At 45.2% G+C, this 16,174-nt stretch overlaps 6 protein-coding genes across 6 annotated transcripts; 3 read left to right on the top strand and 3 right to left on the bottom strand.

Annotated features, from left to right (window-relative positions):
• Positions 1–1,103: 1,103 nt before the first annotated feature.
• On the bottom strand, positions 1,104–2,948 carry L199_002205 (protein phosphatase PP2A regulatory subunit B; the record flags this gene model as incomplete). Its single annotated transcript, XM_064887952.1, has 10 exons — positions 1,104–1,127; positions 1,192–1,230; positions 1,281–1,464; positions 1,528–1,789; positions 1,849–2,013; positions 2,076–2,369; positions 2,424–2,541; positions 2,607–2,639; positions 2,698–2,795; positions 2,867–2,948. The coding sequence occupies 10 exons, from the start codon at positions 2,946–2,948 to the stop codon at positions 1,104–1,106; spliced, it is 1,299 nt and encodes a 432-aa protein (XP_064744024.1).
• Positions 2,949–4,712: 1,764 nt separating this feature from the next.
• L199_002204 (uncharacterized protein) lies at positions 4,713–6,518 on the top strand (the record flags this gene model as incomplete). The annotated part of the gene is made up of 11 exons (XM_064887951.1): positions 4,713–4,883; positions 4,947–5,034; positions 5,078–5,371; positions 5,467–5,572; positions 5,637–5,766; positions 5,837–5,849; positions 5,967–6,043; positions 6,099–6,133; positions 6,187–6,255; positions 6,309–6,349; positions 6,403–6,518. The coding sequence occupies 11 exons, from the start codon at positions 4,713–4,715 to the stop codon at positions 6,516–6,518; spliced, it is 1,140 nt and encodes a 379-aa protein (XP_064744023.1).
• A 521-nt stretch (positions 6,519–7,039) lies between these two features.
• Positions 7,040–8,458, top strand: L199_002203 (uncharacterized protein; the record flags this gene model as incomplete). The annotated part of the gene is made up of 7 exons (XM_064887950.1): positions 7,040–7,097; positions 7,160–7,382; positions 7,446–7,460; positions 7,526–7,555; positions 7,619–7,667; positions 7,717–7,871; positions 7,939–8,458. 7 exons carry the CDS (start codon positions 7,040–7,042, stop codon positions 8,456–8,458), a joined length of 1,050 nt encoding a protein of 349 aa, XP_064744022.1.
• Positions 8,459–8,792: 334 nt separating this feature from the next.
• Positions 8,793–9,621, bottom strand: L199_002202 (uncharacterized protein; the record flags this gene model as incomplete). Its single annotated transcript, XM_064887949.1, has 5 exons — positions 8,793–8,877; positions 8,947–8,965; positions 9,027–9,225; positions 9,297–9,467; positions 9,535–9,621. The coding sequence occupies 5 exons, from the start codon at positions 9,619–9,621 to the stop codon at positions 8,793–8,795; spliced, it is 561 nt and encodes a 186-aa protein (XP_064744021.1).
• A 376-nt stretch (positions 9,622–9,997) lies between these two features.
• L199_002201 (uncharacterized protein) lies at positions 9,998–13,453 on the top strand (the record flags this gene model as incomplete). Its single annotated transcript, XM_064887948.1, has 8 exons — positions 9,998–10,284; positions 10,349–11,375; positions 11,436–11,661; positions 11,715–11,905; positions 11,958–12,208; positions 12,263–12,590; positions 12,648–12,910; positions 12,970–13,453. 8 exons carry the CDS (start codon positions 9,998–10,000, stop codon positions 13,451–13,453), a joined length of 3,057 nt encoding a protein of 1,018 aa, XP_064744020.1.
• A 409-nt stretch (positions 13,454–13,862) lies between these two features.
• L199_002200 (uncharacterized protein) lies at positions 13,863–16,114 on the bottom strand (the record flags this gene model as incomplete). The annotated part of the gene is made up of 3 exons (XM_064887947.1): positions 13,863–14,312; positions 14,380–15,457; positions 15,516–16,114. 3 exons carry the CDS (start codon positions 16,112–16,114, stop codon positions 13,863–13,865), a joined length of 2,127 nt encoding a protein of 708 aa, XP_064744019.1.
• Between the last annotated feature and the right edge of the window lie 60 nt (positions 16,115–16,174).

Genomic DNA, 16,174 nt, shown 5'->3' with positions numbered 1-16,174 from the left:
GTGAGCTGATTTCGTTTTTTTTTTTCGGTTTATTTCCGCTTTGATGGGAGAGATGTCGTCTGCTGCTCTTGGATGATGTTTTTGCTCCCCGGAACCTGCAGATCTGCCGTGCGTATGTTCTGTTTCTAGGTTTAGAGACTGAGTAGGTTGAGTAACATGAATGTAGGATGATGTACGGAGAGGGAGACAGAGAATCGACATGCGAAAAAGCAAGGCGCGTGTGTTGTCTGGACCTTGTCTTGTTTACATCGCACAAGGTGATACTGCCACGTGGCTGTTGGTGCCAGGCTGCATGTACAATCATATTCTCCTGATGTTCATGCTTGCATCATGTATGAATGCTATTGGCGATGAAACGGCAAGACAGTATGCACATGTAAGGGTAGTGAAGCCTGCTTGACGATACCATGGAACGAACCTGTGGATTAAGTAGTTGCGCTCGTCGAATCACTCGTCGTCTGTACTGCCGCAGATATAGCAAATAACATTTCCTGATTACTTGATTCATGACCTCTTCTTCTATGATCCCCATTTACCCCTAGGATCATTTCATCATCTTTATCATTTTTGTTTTCACTTACACTAATATTATCGAATATCTGATATCTATGGGCTGGGCGATGATCTGTCATCGGCGTTTCATTATTTACTCATCCAGTAAGAAAGACTTTTAGAAAATTCTAACAAGATGAGGGGAAAGAAAAGAAAAGAAAGGAAGAGAAGCAGCAGACAGTTCATTGACCGAGAGCTCAGATGCAAAAGGTAAAAATCCATGCTCAGGTGAGCCAGAGGACGAAGCGAAGGTGAAGGAGAGAATTTGGACTAAAACACATTGGAGGAGATTGCAAATGGCGCTTCGTGAAGGGAAGTATTCGTGGTATATTGTATGAGGAATGCTAGGAAGGGTATCGATGCAGGATGTGAAGGCGATGGATTATGACAATGTAGAGTATAAGAATCTATAATCGAAAGTCAGCTATCTGTCTATACGGTAGGTAGATCAACGTGATCATCCGCTTTCATGCCATCGCACAGTGATAGGGACTAGTCTGCTAAGACTGCAATGGTTCGGATGCGGAGGATATTCGATTTGGCTATAAAACTCACAAATTGTTGGTAGCGGCAATCTATAGTAAAACATACACAAAGTCAGGATCACTGTCCTCTTTTTGGGAAATTACAAGGACTTACAGCAATGGTATTCTCTTTAGGGTGCCAGCTCGCATGTAACTATACAAACATTAGCTATGCTCAAGGATAATCGAAACGAGAACACTCACGATCTTCTTCGCAAAGTCTATTCCTTCAGTCTGCATTCCTTCCTTCTTTCCTGGGGCTTTACCCCTTGCTCCACCTATCTTCTTCGCCTTGAATGCAGATTTGTCCGCTTGCAAAACGACATCGTTATCGCCATTGACATCATAGATACGGAAGTAGTTGTGATATGATCCGGTCAAAACTTGGCTATTCGCATGAAGAATCATACTTAGTGAGTGTGCATCTGGCTAAAGAGGATGAACAACTCACCTTCCATCACCGCTGAAAGTGCATTCGAACTTATCAAAGATGCAATCATTCTCATATAAATCACAAAGCTTTTGCCTCAGATGATCGTGGATGTTGATAGTTTTAACAGGCTTGTTCTCCATGTTGATATCCCATATCTTGAGGGTTAGGTAATCCCGAGACAAGATATATCGTCCATCTTGTGAGAATTTGACATCTGATATAGACGAGATGATTTCGGAAAAGAACGATTTTTGGGTAGGGTCTTCCTCTTCCTCAAATTCTAGAGGTAGGTTGTTATGTTAGTTGTATCATCAGATTGGTTGACGACCGATAACTCACGTTTGGAGTGTTGATCACATAGAGCAGAATCTCTCATATCCGCCAGCTTGATGGTACCCTTCGAGCTAGAATACATGAAAAGGTTGCAATGTATTGGATGGAATTCGGCAGCAGTGATGACTTCGGTTAATTCTTCCATATTGACAGGTTTGATGTCAACAATGTCTGCAGTGATTAGGTGATAGTCAGCAGATGTTCAGATATATTCCATGGTAACTTCAACTCACTGAAACTTTGATCACTGATGTTCAAGTTCCACAAGTTGATCCTCAAATCATCAGCAGAAATATACGTTTCTCCATCGGAATTGACTGATATGGAATTAATGTGATAGGCGTGGGCGTTGGCGTAAACTTTGCGAGGAACGGCAGCAGTGATAGAATCGTGGGTTGTCATGCGGGGTAAGCGAAGGGGAGGTTGTGATGGACCATTACCACCTCCTGCATAGCCATCAGAATGGTTGTTTTCGGCAACCACCTTGATTTGCTTATCGAAAACCTTCCACAATTTGATGGTTTTGTCTACGACAGTATTAGCTCCAAGTGCCATAACCCAGAAGTAAAGCTGATACTCACCATTGGTACTAAGCAGGAAATGAGCAGCATTTTGTCTTTTACACCATTTGATTCTATTGATCTTTTCTTCAATTTCTAACGATTTCAGATAATCAAATTCCGGTTCGTGAGATTGAAACTGAGCCAGGTGTCAGAACATCCTAAGATAGCGTGACGAGAAGTAGGAGCAGGTCATCAACTTACTTCGGTATAGAATTTGTATTCGCAGCCCCGTTTCTACATGATCGCCATCAGCTTGAACCGGTATATGATATAAGTGTATAGCTCTACTCACCTGTTCGTTTCTCTCGAACAACACAACACGACCACCCTTATCTCCTGTCGCGAGATAATCACCCGTGTGGTCAAACTCGACGGTAGATATGATATCAGCTGTGACATGGGATCAAGTAAAGGGTCAGCAATGTGCACAAAGGAGATGAAGCATTAAGGACTGTACTAACCCTCTGTAATGTCTTCTACGTCACCCTTGTCACCAAAGCATTGGGCGAATCGCCAGGGAGAGCTCGAGTCGGCAGGCTCCATGACGGTCTATAGGTGTATTGGGAATGGTAGACCAGCTGATGTGACTTGGTAGATTGGGTAAGGATGAAGGTTGATAAAATGGAGAGAAGAAAGGTGGAGTGGTCGAGTGATGGTGACAGTGAGAGTGTAGCTGAAGCCCGTTAAAGGGGAGGACGCGGCGTGGTCGAAAAGTGCAAAATCAAAAGCTGATTCAGACGAGTATCGCAAGCTACGAGCGTGGGTTGGTCCTGGTACTTGCGCTCGTAGTAATGATCTGTGCTTCTGATGATGGCCAGTCGGGATGATGGGCAGTATATCAGTGCGATGTGTAGATGGCAGAGTATAGGAGTGTACATGTGTGAGTTAATCCATTCATGAGTGTATGAGCTGGTGAGTGATGGATTATGTGGCGTGTACTCACTCATCCCATACAAAAAATTGATTATGTAACAGTCAGAGTGTGCGTGATACTTAATGCCCCTTTGTATCAGCCTCACTTGCGTCTATGTCGCTAGATGATGTCATAGAGAATTTATCTGATGGTTCACTCGGTGCTAGGCTGTACATGAAGTCATGTCCTTTCACCTTCCATGATAATCTTAAGAGTAAAGATGCTATCTGCTCGGCCTATCAGGGTTGTGAAAAGGAAGTCTAATGCAGAACACCAAGAACGGGCTGTCAAAGACATCTACTTACCGGACTTTTGTGTATGGCATTGCTCAGCTCACTTATTCCAGTCAGCTATTGAGAGGAGAGTCTTGTGCGAGAAACCTCAAGCGAACAAACAACCATCCGAATGATCGATGAGGGATATGGGCTGCATCGCACTCTAAATCGCTATCATGTCCTACATACAGGCAGTATCGTCCCTCCTGTAGTGCATCGTACCGTCCATTGACACTTTCAGATGAAATGTCGACAAATTGACTTCCCTCAGTGCAAGTTCCGATTGTCCATTGACGAGATAGCTTGTCAGCGAAGGTCAAAGGGTACGAGATCGAACCAATGCAATGGTCCCAGACATCGGAAAATGGGATATGGTCCGATCTTTGTAATCTTGACATTCACAAATTTGATGATTTGCCATGGAGTGTAATTCCCTTCACTGTTGACTGAATGGTGGACTGTGCTCTGATGCAAATTTCACATCTGGATCATTTCGATCTTCAAGCATAGTTCCAGTCTTACCTCTGTAAGCTACTTACATCAGTAAGCCAAGACTGTTCCCGTCTCGAGGAGGACGGTTATCGCTCCAAGGTTTCGCCATGACTCCATGCGCCTTGTCACAGCTCTATTGAAGAGTCATGAGAAGGAGGTGACTCAAAAGTAAAGCCCTACTGCTCTATATGCATGATATAGGTGATGACGGACTGCACCCATCCTTCCACTCATCTGAACTCTTCCAGATTTTCTTCATTGGGGTGACCGAAGCTGTCGCTTGTTGTATAGATCTCCGAGGGGAGCTTGTATTTGATTGGTTCGAGGTCGATCTCTATGGGGATTCAGGCGTTATGAAAAGAGTCTCTGCTCTCCTCATTGCTTGCACGCGTGATAAGAATAGTGTCCCTCTCACAGTTCCCCGGCAATATCTGATTGCTCACAAGCTGTCTTCACTTTTGGACTAAGATGCCACTCGAAGTAGCCACCCGAGCTTGAGCATTGATCGCGTTAAACCAGATTTCTCACACGTGTAGGATAGTGGTCGTACCTTAACATGTCAAACGCATGTTTATCAGTTTCACTCATGCATCTTGACTATCATCATCGTCATTATCGATCTCCACTATGACTATGACACCCCCACAGAGCACGTCAGATCAGTATGAACTTGGCTGTATACTAGCACCACCTCATCAAAGCGATGTAAAAGCTGTCCTCGCAATCTCGGACGATCTGATCGCATCAGCATCTCGTGATCAAAGCGTAGGAATATGGACGAGAAGTGGAAACACAAAGGTGATCAGGATCAGCATCTAACAGCGAGACTCACATTCGCTGATATCTGACCTTTATGCTCAGTTCGAGCTCAAAGCACTTTTGGGTGGACATCATGCATACGTCAACTCACTGGCCCACGTCCCTTCATCTAACGATACTGATACTGAGGGTATGTTATCACGAATTCAACTTTAGCTGATGAGATAGTATAGATCTCTTGGCTTCCGGCGGCAACTCGTCACTTATACTCCTTCACTCGTTGAAAACCTTTTCGCCAGAAAGTGAACATTGTTTGATAGGACATAGTCTAAATGTCTGTACGCTGAGTTATTCGACGAAACGGAAGAAACTCATCAGTGGAAGCTGGGATCAAACTGCTAGGATATGGTCTAGATCATTAGAATCAAGAGAGTGGGTATGCGAGAGAGTATTGGAAGGCCATGAGCAGGCGGTATGGGGTGTAGCCATCATAGATGAAGGGCCGAAAGCGAATTGTTATGTGACTGGTAAGTGACCATAGCTCAAAACCCATGCTGACGTTTCTAGGTTCCGGTACGTTCCCCGTTATGACCTCGTCCAGATCTGCCCTGATGAATCGTAGCCGATCGATTGATACATCTATGGAACGAGGAAGGAGAGATATTACAGAGGTTCAAAGGTTCCCCTGAGCCGGTCAGAAGTTTGGCTATTTCACCTGGTGGTGAAACGTTCGCCTCAGCTTGTAACGATAAGTAAGTTCTCCTCAACGACCTGACGCTGATCAGGATCTAGCTTGGTCCGTATATGGAATTTCGGTGGTACCGTACTTAATCGCCTCAAGGGGCATAAGGACTATGTTTACCAGGTCGTACCGGGAAAGATGGGAGTAGAGCTTGTATCTTGCGGAGAAGATCATACTGCTGTGAGTACAGATGGCGTACTTCTTGCTCTTAGGTGTAGGTATCACTGCTGATCTTACACATCATGCACAGAGGACTTGGACAAGTGAGCTACACCCAATGAAGATAAATTACTGATGTACAGATGGCGAGAATGGGTCTGTTCTGTTGCATCCCTGCCAAACCGTCTGGTCTGTTGCTTGCCTCCCTAATGGAGATATAGTCACTGGTGGATCTGACGGAGGTATAAGGGTATGGTCTAAGGAAAAAGATCGGATAGCCGAGCAGGATGTGAGAGAGGTAAGCTTGTCTGCGTGCTTCGGTCGGGTGATCAAGGCTGACAAGCCGCTTAAAGGCGTACATGAAGCTGGTCAAGGCGAATATGCCAAGGTAAGCTACTTCAATTTCAATGCTGTCCGTGTGTCTAATGTAAAGATCCGTAGCGAGGAAGCAGATAGCACAAGCCAAAATCAACCTGAACAAACGAGTCTGACCATCGATATTGACTTAAGGTAAGGTTTTCCATCTGTGTCTGACAACGCTCGACTGACTGCTTGACGAATAGTGACGACGATCCACCAATTCCATTAGTATTTCAGATAGGCTGTGAGTGCAGCTTTAGCAAACAACGACGATCCATGCTGACTCAAAGAGAACAGCCGACCCTCGTTCTACGGCTGAAGCTTTTGGACAAGAACACGGTTTATCGGAAAACTATATCAATCAGATTGAAGCCTTCATCAAAGCTCATCTCGATGCTTTGGGCTCTCAGTGATACATTCGTAACCTCGTACGTAATCCGGATACTGTGTACAGCATATATGAAAACATCATGCACATTACCTACCATGTCATGATCGCCCATACATGCAGTCATGCAAGTCTACATAGTCTTCTTCCACCATAAGCCAAGGATTAGTCGTAACGAGCTTTAGATTAAGATATCCAGTTGTTCTGTGACAACACTCCGACGGAACGGACTGCGATTACCAAAGTAAAGTTAAAATCACCACTCCGAGATGTTTTGATACACTAAGATTACCTCGTCTCTCACTTTTGACTTTGACAACATCATTTCTCGTTGATACCCCACTGGATTGACCATACAACCGTCGCATTCACATCATTATCAACTCGTATAGATCACTGTACCGTGAACATTCCTTGATTCCATTACTGGACGCACAACGATTCGACCAGCCAGACGTGTATTGTTTTGGATAATATCGTTTCCGTTCCCAAAGTCTTGTTCCCTCTATATCAGTTTAGAGATAGGCTATATGCCCATCACTTCTCATGTCACAGTATAACAACAATCCAAATCAGGGGCTGAGCCCATCTTCCAGCAGTAATAGTAAGTACCCAAAATATCTTTTTAGCTATCTGTCAACTTGGCTTATCGCACAGACTTTCCAGCAAATCATCGTCGACCACCTTTCCTTGGACTTGCCGGTCCTTCCATATCCTCACCCATCACTACGCTTTCTTCTCTCAATGCTGTCCCAGGCCCATCTAATCATACTCCCATAAAGAAGGAAAGACCCCCAAATCAAGCGGGTCCTCGTATCATACGTACCTTCGAGGAGATCAAGGTTCCGGTAAAGTCGGAAGAATGGTATGAGGAATTGGAGTGTGCAATGTAAGCTTGTTTTGTGTTTTCACGCATATATGTTCTGATCATGAGCTGATTCTCTTTCTACAGTTGCTCGCAGGTCCTGTGAGTCTGACTCAATTTACAATACTAGGGAATGCCCTCATTTCTAATACGCCTTTCGTGTTTAGCGGAGCAACTCAATCAATCGTCCCTTGCGGGTAAGTAGTACATTGCACTGTATTCCATGCCCTGGCAGACCACTCACACCGAAAGGATGATAGACATTCGTTCTGTGGACCATGTAGCTGGAAATGGATCAAAAGCGGTGATGTAAGTGCGTCTTCCTAATAGCCATATCAGAACCTGAGTTCCATTTTAGCATCCCACTTGTCCCTCCTGTCGGATCAGAGTCTCCGAGTCAACGCCATTCATACCGAATATCATGGTAGATCAAATCATAGAGAGAAAACTGGCCCATATATGCGACAGTGCCGAGAAAAATGCAATGGATATAGAGAGGAAAGAGAAAGCCCAGTGAGAATTTTCCCCCCATGATGATCTCTTCATTCGTTTGGGTTAAACTGAGCAAATCAAATTGCAGAGCTTGGAAAGTCATACAGGCCAGTATGCCAGCACCTAAACCCACTCAACCCAAACGTCCTAGAGGACTTGACGATATCGTTCACGAGTTTATCGACCTCGCCGCTCCAATGCCAATCATTCGAAGTGGTCATGCCCGTCGTGCTTCCCGCCAGATTATCGAATTGGGAGCCCCGATAGACGCCATGAGCGCAGAAGAAGCGAACGCTTTGTCTAGAGCGAGGACCGAGCGTATACAAGAGAGGTTAGCTGAGATGAGGAGACTTAGAGAAGAGAGAATACGATTATTAACGGATCAAGTGGCTACGGCCAGACCAGTATCGGAAGATACAGAGATGGAAATGGCTAATCCTATTCGGAATCATCAGCAATCAGCACCAGCGAATGACCGTTCGTTGCAGCGAGGATCACCTTCGAGATCTGATCATTTACGATCACCTGCTTTGGCTCGACGTCAGGCTCGGGGGAGGGACAGAGGAACAAGAGAGGATCCGCTTGTGGTGCTCTCAGATGAAGAATGAGATATATGTATGACTACGACACCATAGTATCTTTATTGCAACAGACGGTTGGATGTATATATGGATCTTGTGTGTATAGAGGACAATGACTTATGTAAAGGTTATGCTTATATACGAGCAGCTTGCTGAACGGTCATTTCTATTCAAAAAGAATTGTCCATATACATGCTGATGCTAGTTGATAATAGTACAAGGTGATATATCTGGCAATATGCCATGCTGAGATTTTTTCCTTTCCTACTTTGAGCGGAATCATCGTTACATATCGTACAGATCAGAAGCCGAGTTGAAGGAGGAATCGGCCTATCCGGACAAAAATAGTCCGTGAAGGACATCATAATTTAGATGGCGTTGGTGATTTAGCGACGTCCTTGGGGTCTGCCATATATCGAACCATTTGAAACTCTTTGTGTTTAAACCTACAACAGAAAGTCAGCCTCTGATCTCATACAGCACCGAGTGTATGCGTATTTACAGCTCAAACTTACCCGCATTTCTCATAGAATGCTGAAGTCAAGTGCCAAGTCAGCTGAAATCGTGCCTCCCAGTGTAGAAGGATCATACTCACGTATATTCTTTTCGCTACAATCTAAGATAATCTTATAACATCCTCTTACCCTTCCTATCTCCTCGAGTGCGTTGATAATTCTGAGACCAAGCTTCTTCCCCTGCACCGCCTTTGAGACTGCTATATCTTCTATATGACCTACAAGACCAGCTGCTCGAAGGAATTTACGTTCGACAATGACAGAGCCACTGCCCACGATCTATGATTGGTATAAAAACCTTCATATTAGCAAGTGAATTAATTGTACAAGATTTGATTGTTTCGACATACCTTCTCTGAAGCAACATCCACAATTACAATGATAAAGTAAGTACCGGCACATGCCTTCAACTCATCAAAATTTTCCTTGTAAGCTTTTGGTGACAGCAATGGTGCTGTTGTCAATACGGACAGAACGTCGAAATGACCCCTTTTGTGATCGTCAGAAGCAAGTGGTCGCAGCTACCATGAGGAAAACCAATTGTCAGGACACTCGTGAAAGATAGCTAGGTCAGCTTAGCCAACTCACATGCAAATCTGGACCGAGCTGTTCTTGTATGGTTGAGGGGATGAGAGATGGATCGAACAAGAGGTCGAGCTGGCTATCTGGTGTCATGGTGAGGTGATTTATGGTATGATTGGAATGGTGTTGAAAGGAAGACATCGATAGTTATAAACTGCAAGTTACTTGTAACAACATCCTTCACGTCACTCTTGAATGCAATGCACTTTCAACGTTTCAGACCAGATATCAACAACCATATAAGGCACGATGACAATTAGGCACCTGATCTGGGAGGAGTAGTGCCTTCTTTAGGCATGCGTTGCTATGTCTTTATAGGTGGCGACTATTCATTCACAATACTCCAAGTCATATGAATCCTTTGCACATCTCTCAACAACATACAAAATTATCAACAAAACAGTAAAAGCAGAGCGTCCGTCTCTCTTTGCTCTCCTTTCCAAAGTCTCGTCTCATCGACTGATCAGCAATGCCCAGGAGGAAGAACGCTTTTCTGTCCGATGGATCAGATTCGGAAGCTTCCAACTCTGGTGAATCAATAGCAGATTATGATTCTCAGGAAGACGATGATTCGAGAGCCGAGAGGAGATTGTTTGAGCACAAGGGCAAGAGACGTAAGACCGCTGGAGGTAGGAGTGGTAAAGAATCTGCTTGGGAAGGTATATTCGGTGAAGAGCCTGAAGAAGGACATGGTGGACGAGGTTTAGGATCGAGAAGTAAAGGTGCAAGTAGCTCGAAAAGAACGGATTGGACCAAGTGAGTTATTATATCTTTCACCATATTCACAAAAGGCTTATACTGATAGTGTTTCTGATGTTAGAGCTCCAGCATTCGTATCTTCCCATCCGGCCAAGGTAGGGGAAGATGAAGAAGACAAATCGGTCGATGAGGAATCGGATGAAGATGAAGACGAAGGTGATTCAGCGGACAGCTCGGGTTCGGAAGATGAAGATGAAGATGTCGAAGAGGAGTCTCGTCAACCGTCTCCAAGAATTAGAGATGAAGAGGAGGAAGAAAACTACCCCAAGGGACAATCAGGTTTAGGATCTGCAAATGGTTTCGCACCTGCTAGAACGATACCTGCGGATAGCAAAGCAGAACCCTCCAGATCTAGTGGTGGGAGAGGGGGTTTTGGATCATCGTCACGGGGTGGAGGGGGGATAGGCTCATCCAGTCGATTAGTCGACAATGCTTCAACACCTACTGAAACCTCTAGAGAAGGTCCTACAGGCGGATTGGGATCATCGCAAGCGCCTGTTCAACCCATTGACGAATCCGCTCCTCCAACAAACGTACCTTCAGCTTTCGGTCGGCCTCCTCCTTCACTCACCGCTTCATCAGGTCCATCGCGCAAGCAGCAATCTTTCTTATCCCGACCACAACCCTCGGCCGCTGCCAAATCGGCAGAACTCACAGCTGCTGAACGTGTGCATTTCAGTAAGATATCGTCATCGTTCGGTGCTAGGATGTTAGCCAAACAAGGTTGGGAAGCTGGTAAAGGTTTAGGTGTCCAGGAAGACGGTCGAGCGGTTCCGATTCAGGTTGGAAAGGTGTTTAGAGGTCAAGGTATTCAGAAAGGAATGAGGACGGAGGATAGTAAGAGAGAAGCGAGAAGGCAAGGTCATGTTTTCTCAGATGACGAGGATGAGAAGCCTAAGCGAGGTCAACGTGGACGTGGACCTAAAGTACCGAAGGAAACTAAAGAGGAAGTGGAACAGGGTTGGAAGAAGCAAAAGAGAGTCAAGGTCAAGGTGGAGCACAAGACATACGAGCAATTGCTAGCGGAAGCTGGTGACACCGCAACATCTGGAGGAGTCGGTCTGGTACTTGATGCAAGAGGTGGAGAGGTAAGTAGCTTGACTCGAGTGATCTATTCTAGCGGACGCATACTGATGACAATGGTGCAGCTCAAGGAAGTACAATCACTATCGTCACTCTCACTATCGACATGGACACCATCCTCCGATAATATGAAGTTACCTGAACTGCGGCATAATTTACGTCTGATCGTAGATGTAGCAAAGGGAGATGTAGAAGGACTGATAAGGGAAGGAAAATCGGTCAACGAGAGGAGAAGGTGGGCTCTGAGGGAAGAACAGGTATCGAGAGCTAAAGTGGAGGAGACTGAAAAACGTGAGCACTAATTTTCATACCCTTTGGGCATTACTGATTCGACGGGTTTTTAGGTCTGGCTCGAATCACGCAGATTCAAGCATTAGTTGAGAACATTTCGAGTATCGCGGTTTCGCAATCGGTGGCTGCCAATCCTTCGTTGGCACCTCTCACAGATGACTTCAACGCATTAATCAATGATTATGGAGACGAGTACAAATCTCAGTCATTGGACGACGTTGTAGTAGCTGCCATTGCTCAAGTAGTAGGTGCATTCAAAATATGGTTCTGAAATATCGGCTGACTGTCTGACATAGCAACGACGTGCATTCTCGGAGTGGGAACCTTTCGACGTGTCAACCGATATACTGCTGTCCTCACTCAAGACGTGGCGAAAAGCATATAATCTGCCGAGGTCAGACGATCCGGATGAATTTGCTCTTGCTGTCAACGGTGCAGACGGTATTGGGCGAGCTGCCCACAAGCAGGAGAACGGGGAAAGGACGATGAGTGCGTGGGAAAGTCTGCTCTGGTCGTTGTGGCTTCCGAAAGTCCGTTCTGCGATCAAGTGAGTTCTTGTATTCGCGAGAAGGTCTACCGATACTGATATATCACGTTATAGTAACGATTGGGACCCTTCTTCTCCGCATGCGGCAGTGCACCTTCTCGAATCTTGGGAACCGATATTACCTGCTTTCATCCGCGATAATGTCATGGACCAATTGATTCTCCCCAAGGTCAAAGCCGCTATTGAACAATGGGATCCAAGAAGATCCAAATATGGTAAACAAGCGGGATCCCTTGCCAGTATCGTCTTCCCCTGGCTACCACTCTTGGGAGACCGAGGCGACGATATCTTGGAAGGCGCCAAGCGACGTATACGATCTGTGTTACGAAACTGGGTTGTCAAAGATGGGGTGCCAGACGAGCTCGCTCGATGGAAAAAGAATGTAAGTCTATGCACAGCTCCATTCAAGTCATGTTCCCTGCTGATGCCTTGCGTCCAGGTCTATCCATCGAGCGAGTGGGACAAACTCATCATACAATTTGTCTTACCCAAACTCGGTGCTTCGCTTCGAGATGACTTTTCTATCAATCCGAGAAAACAAGATCTGGTCCCGCTCGAAGATTGGGTCATGCCATGGCACAAGCTTCTCCGACAATCCATGTTCTCGCATCTGCTGGAATCTGAATTCTTCCCTAAATGGTTGGATATCTTATATATCTGGCTTGTACAACCCGCTTATAAACCTGATGAAGTAGCCAATTGGTAAGTTTACCTTTTTTTCCCAGACTGTTGATAATTAGCTAATCGACTGTTTTACTCAGGTTCGTTTGGTGGAAAGGACGATTCCCCGAGGCAGTGCTCGAAATGCCAGGTATTAATCGTGGATTTAACACTGGTCTGGAATTGATGGATCAAGCTATCAAATTGGGTAACGATGCACCGCATAAACTTGTCAAACCGGATTTCAAACCTCTTCCACCGTCAAGTAAGACCACATCTTCGAAATCGAACAAACCTAAAAACACCATTCAAGAAATCAAGAGGCCACTCGTTGAATCGATCCCAACTGAGATTACATTTAGGAGTATCGCTGAAGATTTCGTTTCTCAACATGATCTCATATTCTTACCCATTGGTAAATCCCACGCTAAGACTGGTAAACCTCTATTCAAGATATCCAAGAATGTCGATGGACGTGGTGGTGTCACGGTTTATATTGGTGATAATGCCGTTTTCGCTCAAGGTGAAGATGGGGATTTCAGAGCTGTGTCTCTGGAAGATATGGTCAAGAGAGCAGGGGCTTAAGTCTAACAAGATTTAGATAACATATGTTAAACATTATCATTGCATGTATCATATCGAAAAAATGACCAAATTCATGTAATGTATAGATGCATATTCATATTCTTTCCTTATTCTCTTCTTGATTTCGTCAAACATAGGAGTCGTAAATACATATGGAGACGATGTTGTCAAAGGGGAAATCCAGTGTGATTCCAACACTACTCAGAACCCCTGTCCAAATCTTTACCAACCGACTTGGCTTCGTATTAACAATGAAAGCGGAGAGTGAAATCAAATCATGTATATTGAGCCAAATAAGATGAATGTTAAGAGGAAAAAATGAATGAAGCGTTTCGGAAAGATGAGATTCAAAAAGAGTAGAAATTAATGATCGACCAGTGACAGTGGCAGATATCAAAGTAGGATCAGCTCAAATCCTTTCCACCTGGACTTCCCAATCCGTCCCACCCGTTCCATTCTTCCCTTCCACAATCACCTCTTGACATTGAGTATGATTTTTTGGGTCCTCAAAACTTGGTTCTACCTCTTCCCATCGTTGAGCAGCTTTTTCCCTCACGGTGAATTTGAGTTTTGAAGTGATATCAATTGAATTGGGAGGTAAGAGGAACTTGAAAGGTGGTAAGTGATTGAAAGTCATTTGAGCATATGATCTAATTCGAATGGAGTTGATCATCGGAAATTCATCGGCGACGATAATGTTATCTACATTCGGTGAGGAATTGTGCCCTACTGGGGTGATTGATCCATCAGTTGGATACTTAGGCTTCAATTCCTCTTTGACGGTGGTGATTGATGTAGGAGTAGCTAAAGGATCGAATGCAGTTGAGGATGAGGATGTCTCTCTTGACATGCTTTGAGACTACATGCAAATCAACTTCAAATTAGCAGATGATCGAAATATGTATATGGTGAAAAACGGGACTCACGCCAAGAAGAGGAGTCCTCTCATTCGCTGGAACATCCGGATCGTTCTCTTCTTGCTCTCCTTCCCTTTGTTCAGCTTGTGAAGTACCATCAGTGATGGCAGGGCTCGATCTGAAAGGCGATAATAACAGTTCCCAGATATCAACGAAAAATCGTCCAATGAATCGGAGTAGCCACCATCCGTGAGTAGGCTCGGCAGGTCCAGGATGCGGTTGTACCGGTACAGAGTTCTCTTCTTCTTCTGAGGTAGTTGCTGATTGGCTATCGGTAGTCTGCGTTTGTGATGGTTTCGACATCACCTCTTCCTCCTCATCGCGAATTTTTACCGGAGTGACTTCGTTATAAGCTGAGACAGGAGCTGATTTGGCCGTAAATTCAGGTTGTGATATCTCTTCTTCACCGAATTCAACGTTGATGGCATCTGGAGCACAGATCCATATGGGATCATCACCTCCTGATCCTCTCAGTTCTGTAAATTCGGCTAATTGTATGACCTCTGCGATTGCTCCTTTCTCGAGTGTTAGGCGAATTTTCCGATTACCTGATTTCGATTCGAGATTTGACAAGTAGGAGACTGGGCCTTTAGAGTTGGTGAATAAAGCAATGGGAACAGGGTCAAGAATGTCTTGAGGAAGAGTAACAGCGATATCGACAGGATATGCGCGAGATGGGGCGTGAATGATCAAATATGCCTGTTGGGGTTCTTGTTGACCGCTTGATATGAAGATTGCAGAGACGTCTTCATGATCTGCTGACACCTCTGCGAGATGGAAGATATTCTCCTTGGCTTTGGCAGCTTTGAATGCTGCTCTCAGAGCTTCGACGGCAGTCGACCCGGTTGTCAGGCCGTAGAAGGAGTCAGCGGGAGCGGAAGGAATGGACGAAGGGGAAATATCGAGTGGTGATGAGGGTGAGAGGATGGACAGGTGTCGTAAGGTAGCCGATGGAAAGGTGGCTGTGGGTGAAGTTGTGAGAGTTGAGAGAGTAGATGAGTGTAATGGTTGTTGAGCCGTGAGGAGGGCAAGGTGAGCTGTCACTTGCGCTTTAGAGGGTATAGTGTGAACAATGGGCTTCAGTTTCCTGTGATGGGAATTTAGCTTCTCACGTCCTGTAGATATTTGTTGACGTAGGAACTCACCCATTTGACTTCTGAAGCTCGATAGCGATACCGTACCACCCCGATTCCTTGACTCCATCCAGGTTCTCTGACCATGAGCCTACTTTTGGACCTTCAATCTTAGGTTCGACGTCGTCTCCGTTCAACTTGATGGAACCATTACCTCCCATTCCTCCAAGCCACTGAGTCTCACCGGATGAAGTGATATGTCGGTAGGTGTACGAGTACTGTTGATCCGGAAGAGCAGGTAAGACAATGGAGAGGTAGAATGTCTTCTGACCAGGAGTCGTCGGAGAAGGGTATCCTGCCGAAGCTTTCAGGTAGAGGGGCGAAGCGGTTGCATCGCCATTTGTTTGTTGATGCTTGTGCTTTTGTTTGGTATCTTGTGGAGAAGGAGGGATGTACGGTTGAAATTGAGCGGCTCTCCATTCCCCAGGCTGAGAAGTTGGGTTCCCTTGATCGTCAAGTCTGGGAAGATCAGTCCATAATTCCCATGAACCGGATTCATCTTCACCATCAGTAAAAGTAGCGAAGAAATTGAGTTGCACGTATGCGTGAGAGGCAGTCTGAGGTATAGGTACGTGAGAGGTATGTGCGAGAGGAGGATGGAAGGTCGGCATGTTGACCAGTATTTAGTCACTTCTCAGTGATGTAGATAGGAAAAGAAGAGGGAATGGCTC

The sequence above is a fragment of the Kwoniella botswanensis genome, chromosome 1, assembly GCF_036426115.1.
Source record: "Kwoniella botswanensis chromosome 1, complete sequence".
Lineage (NCBI taxonomy): Eukaryota > Fungi > Basidiomycota > Tremellomycetes > Tremellales > Cryptococcaceae > Kwoniella > Kwoniella botswanensis.
This window is presented reverse-complemented; position numbering and strand designations above follow the sequence as displayed.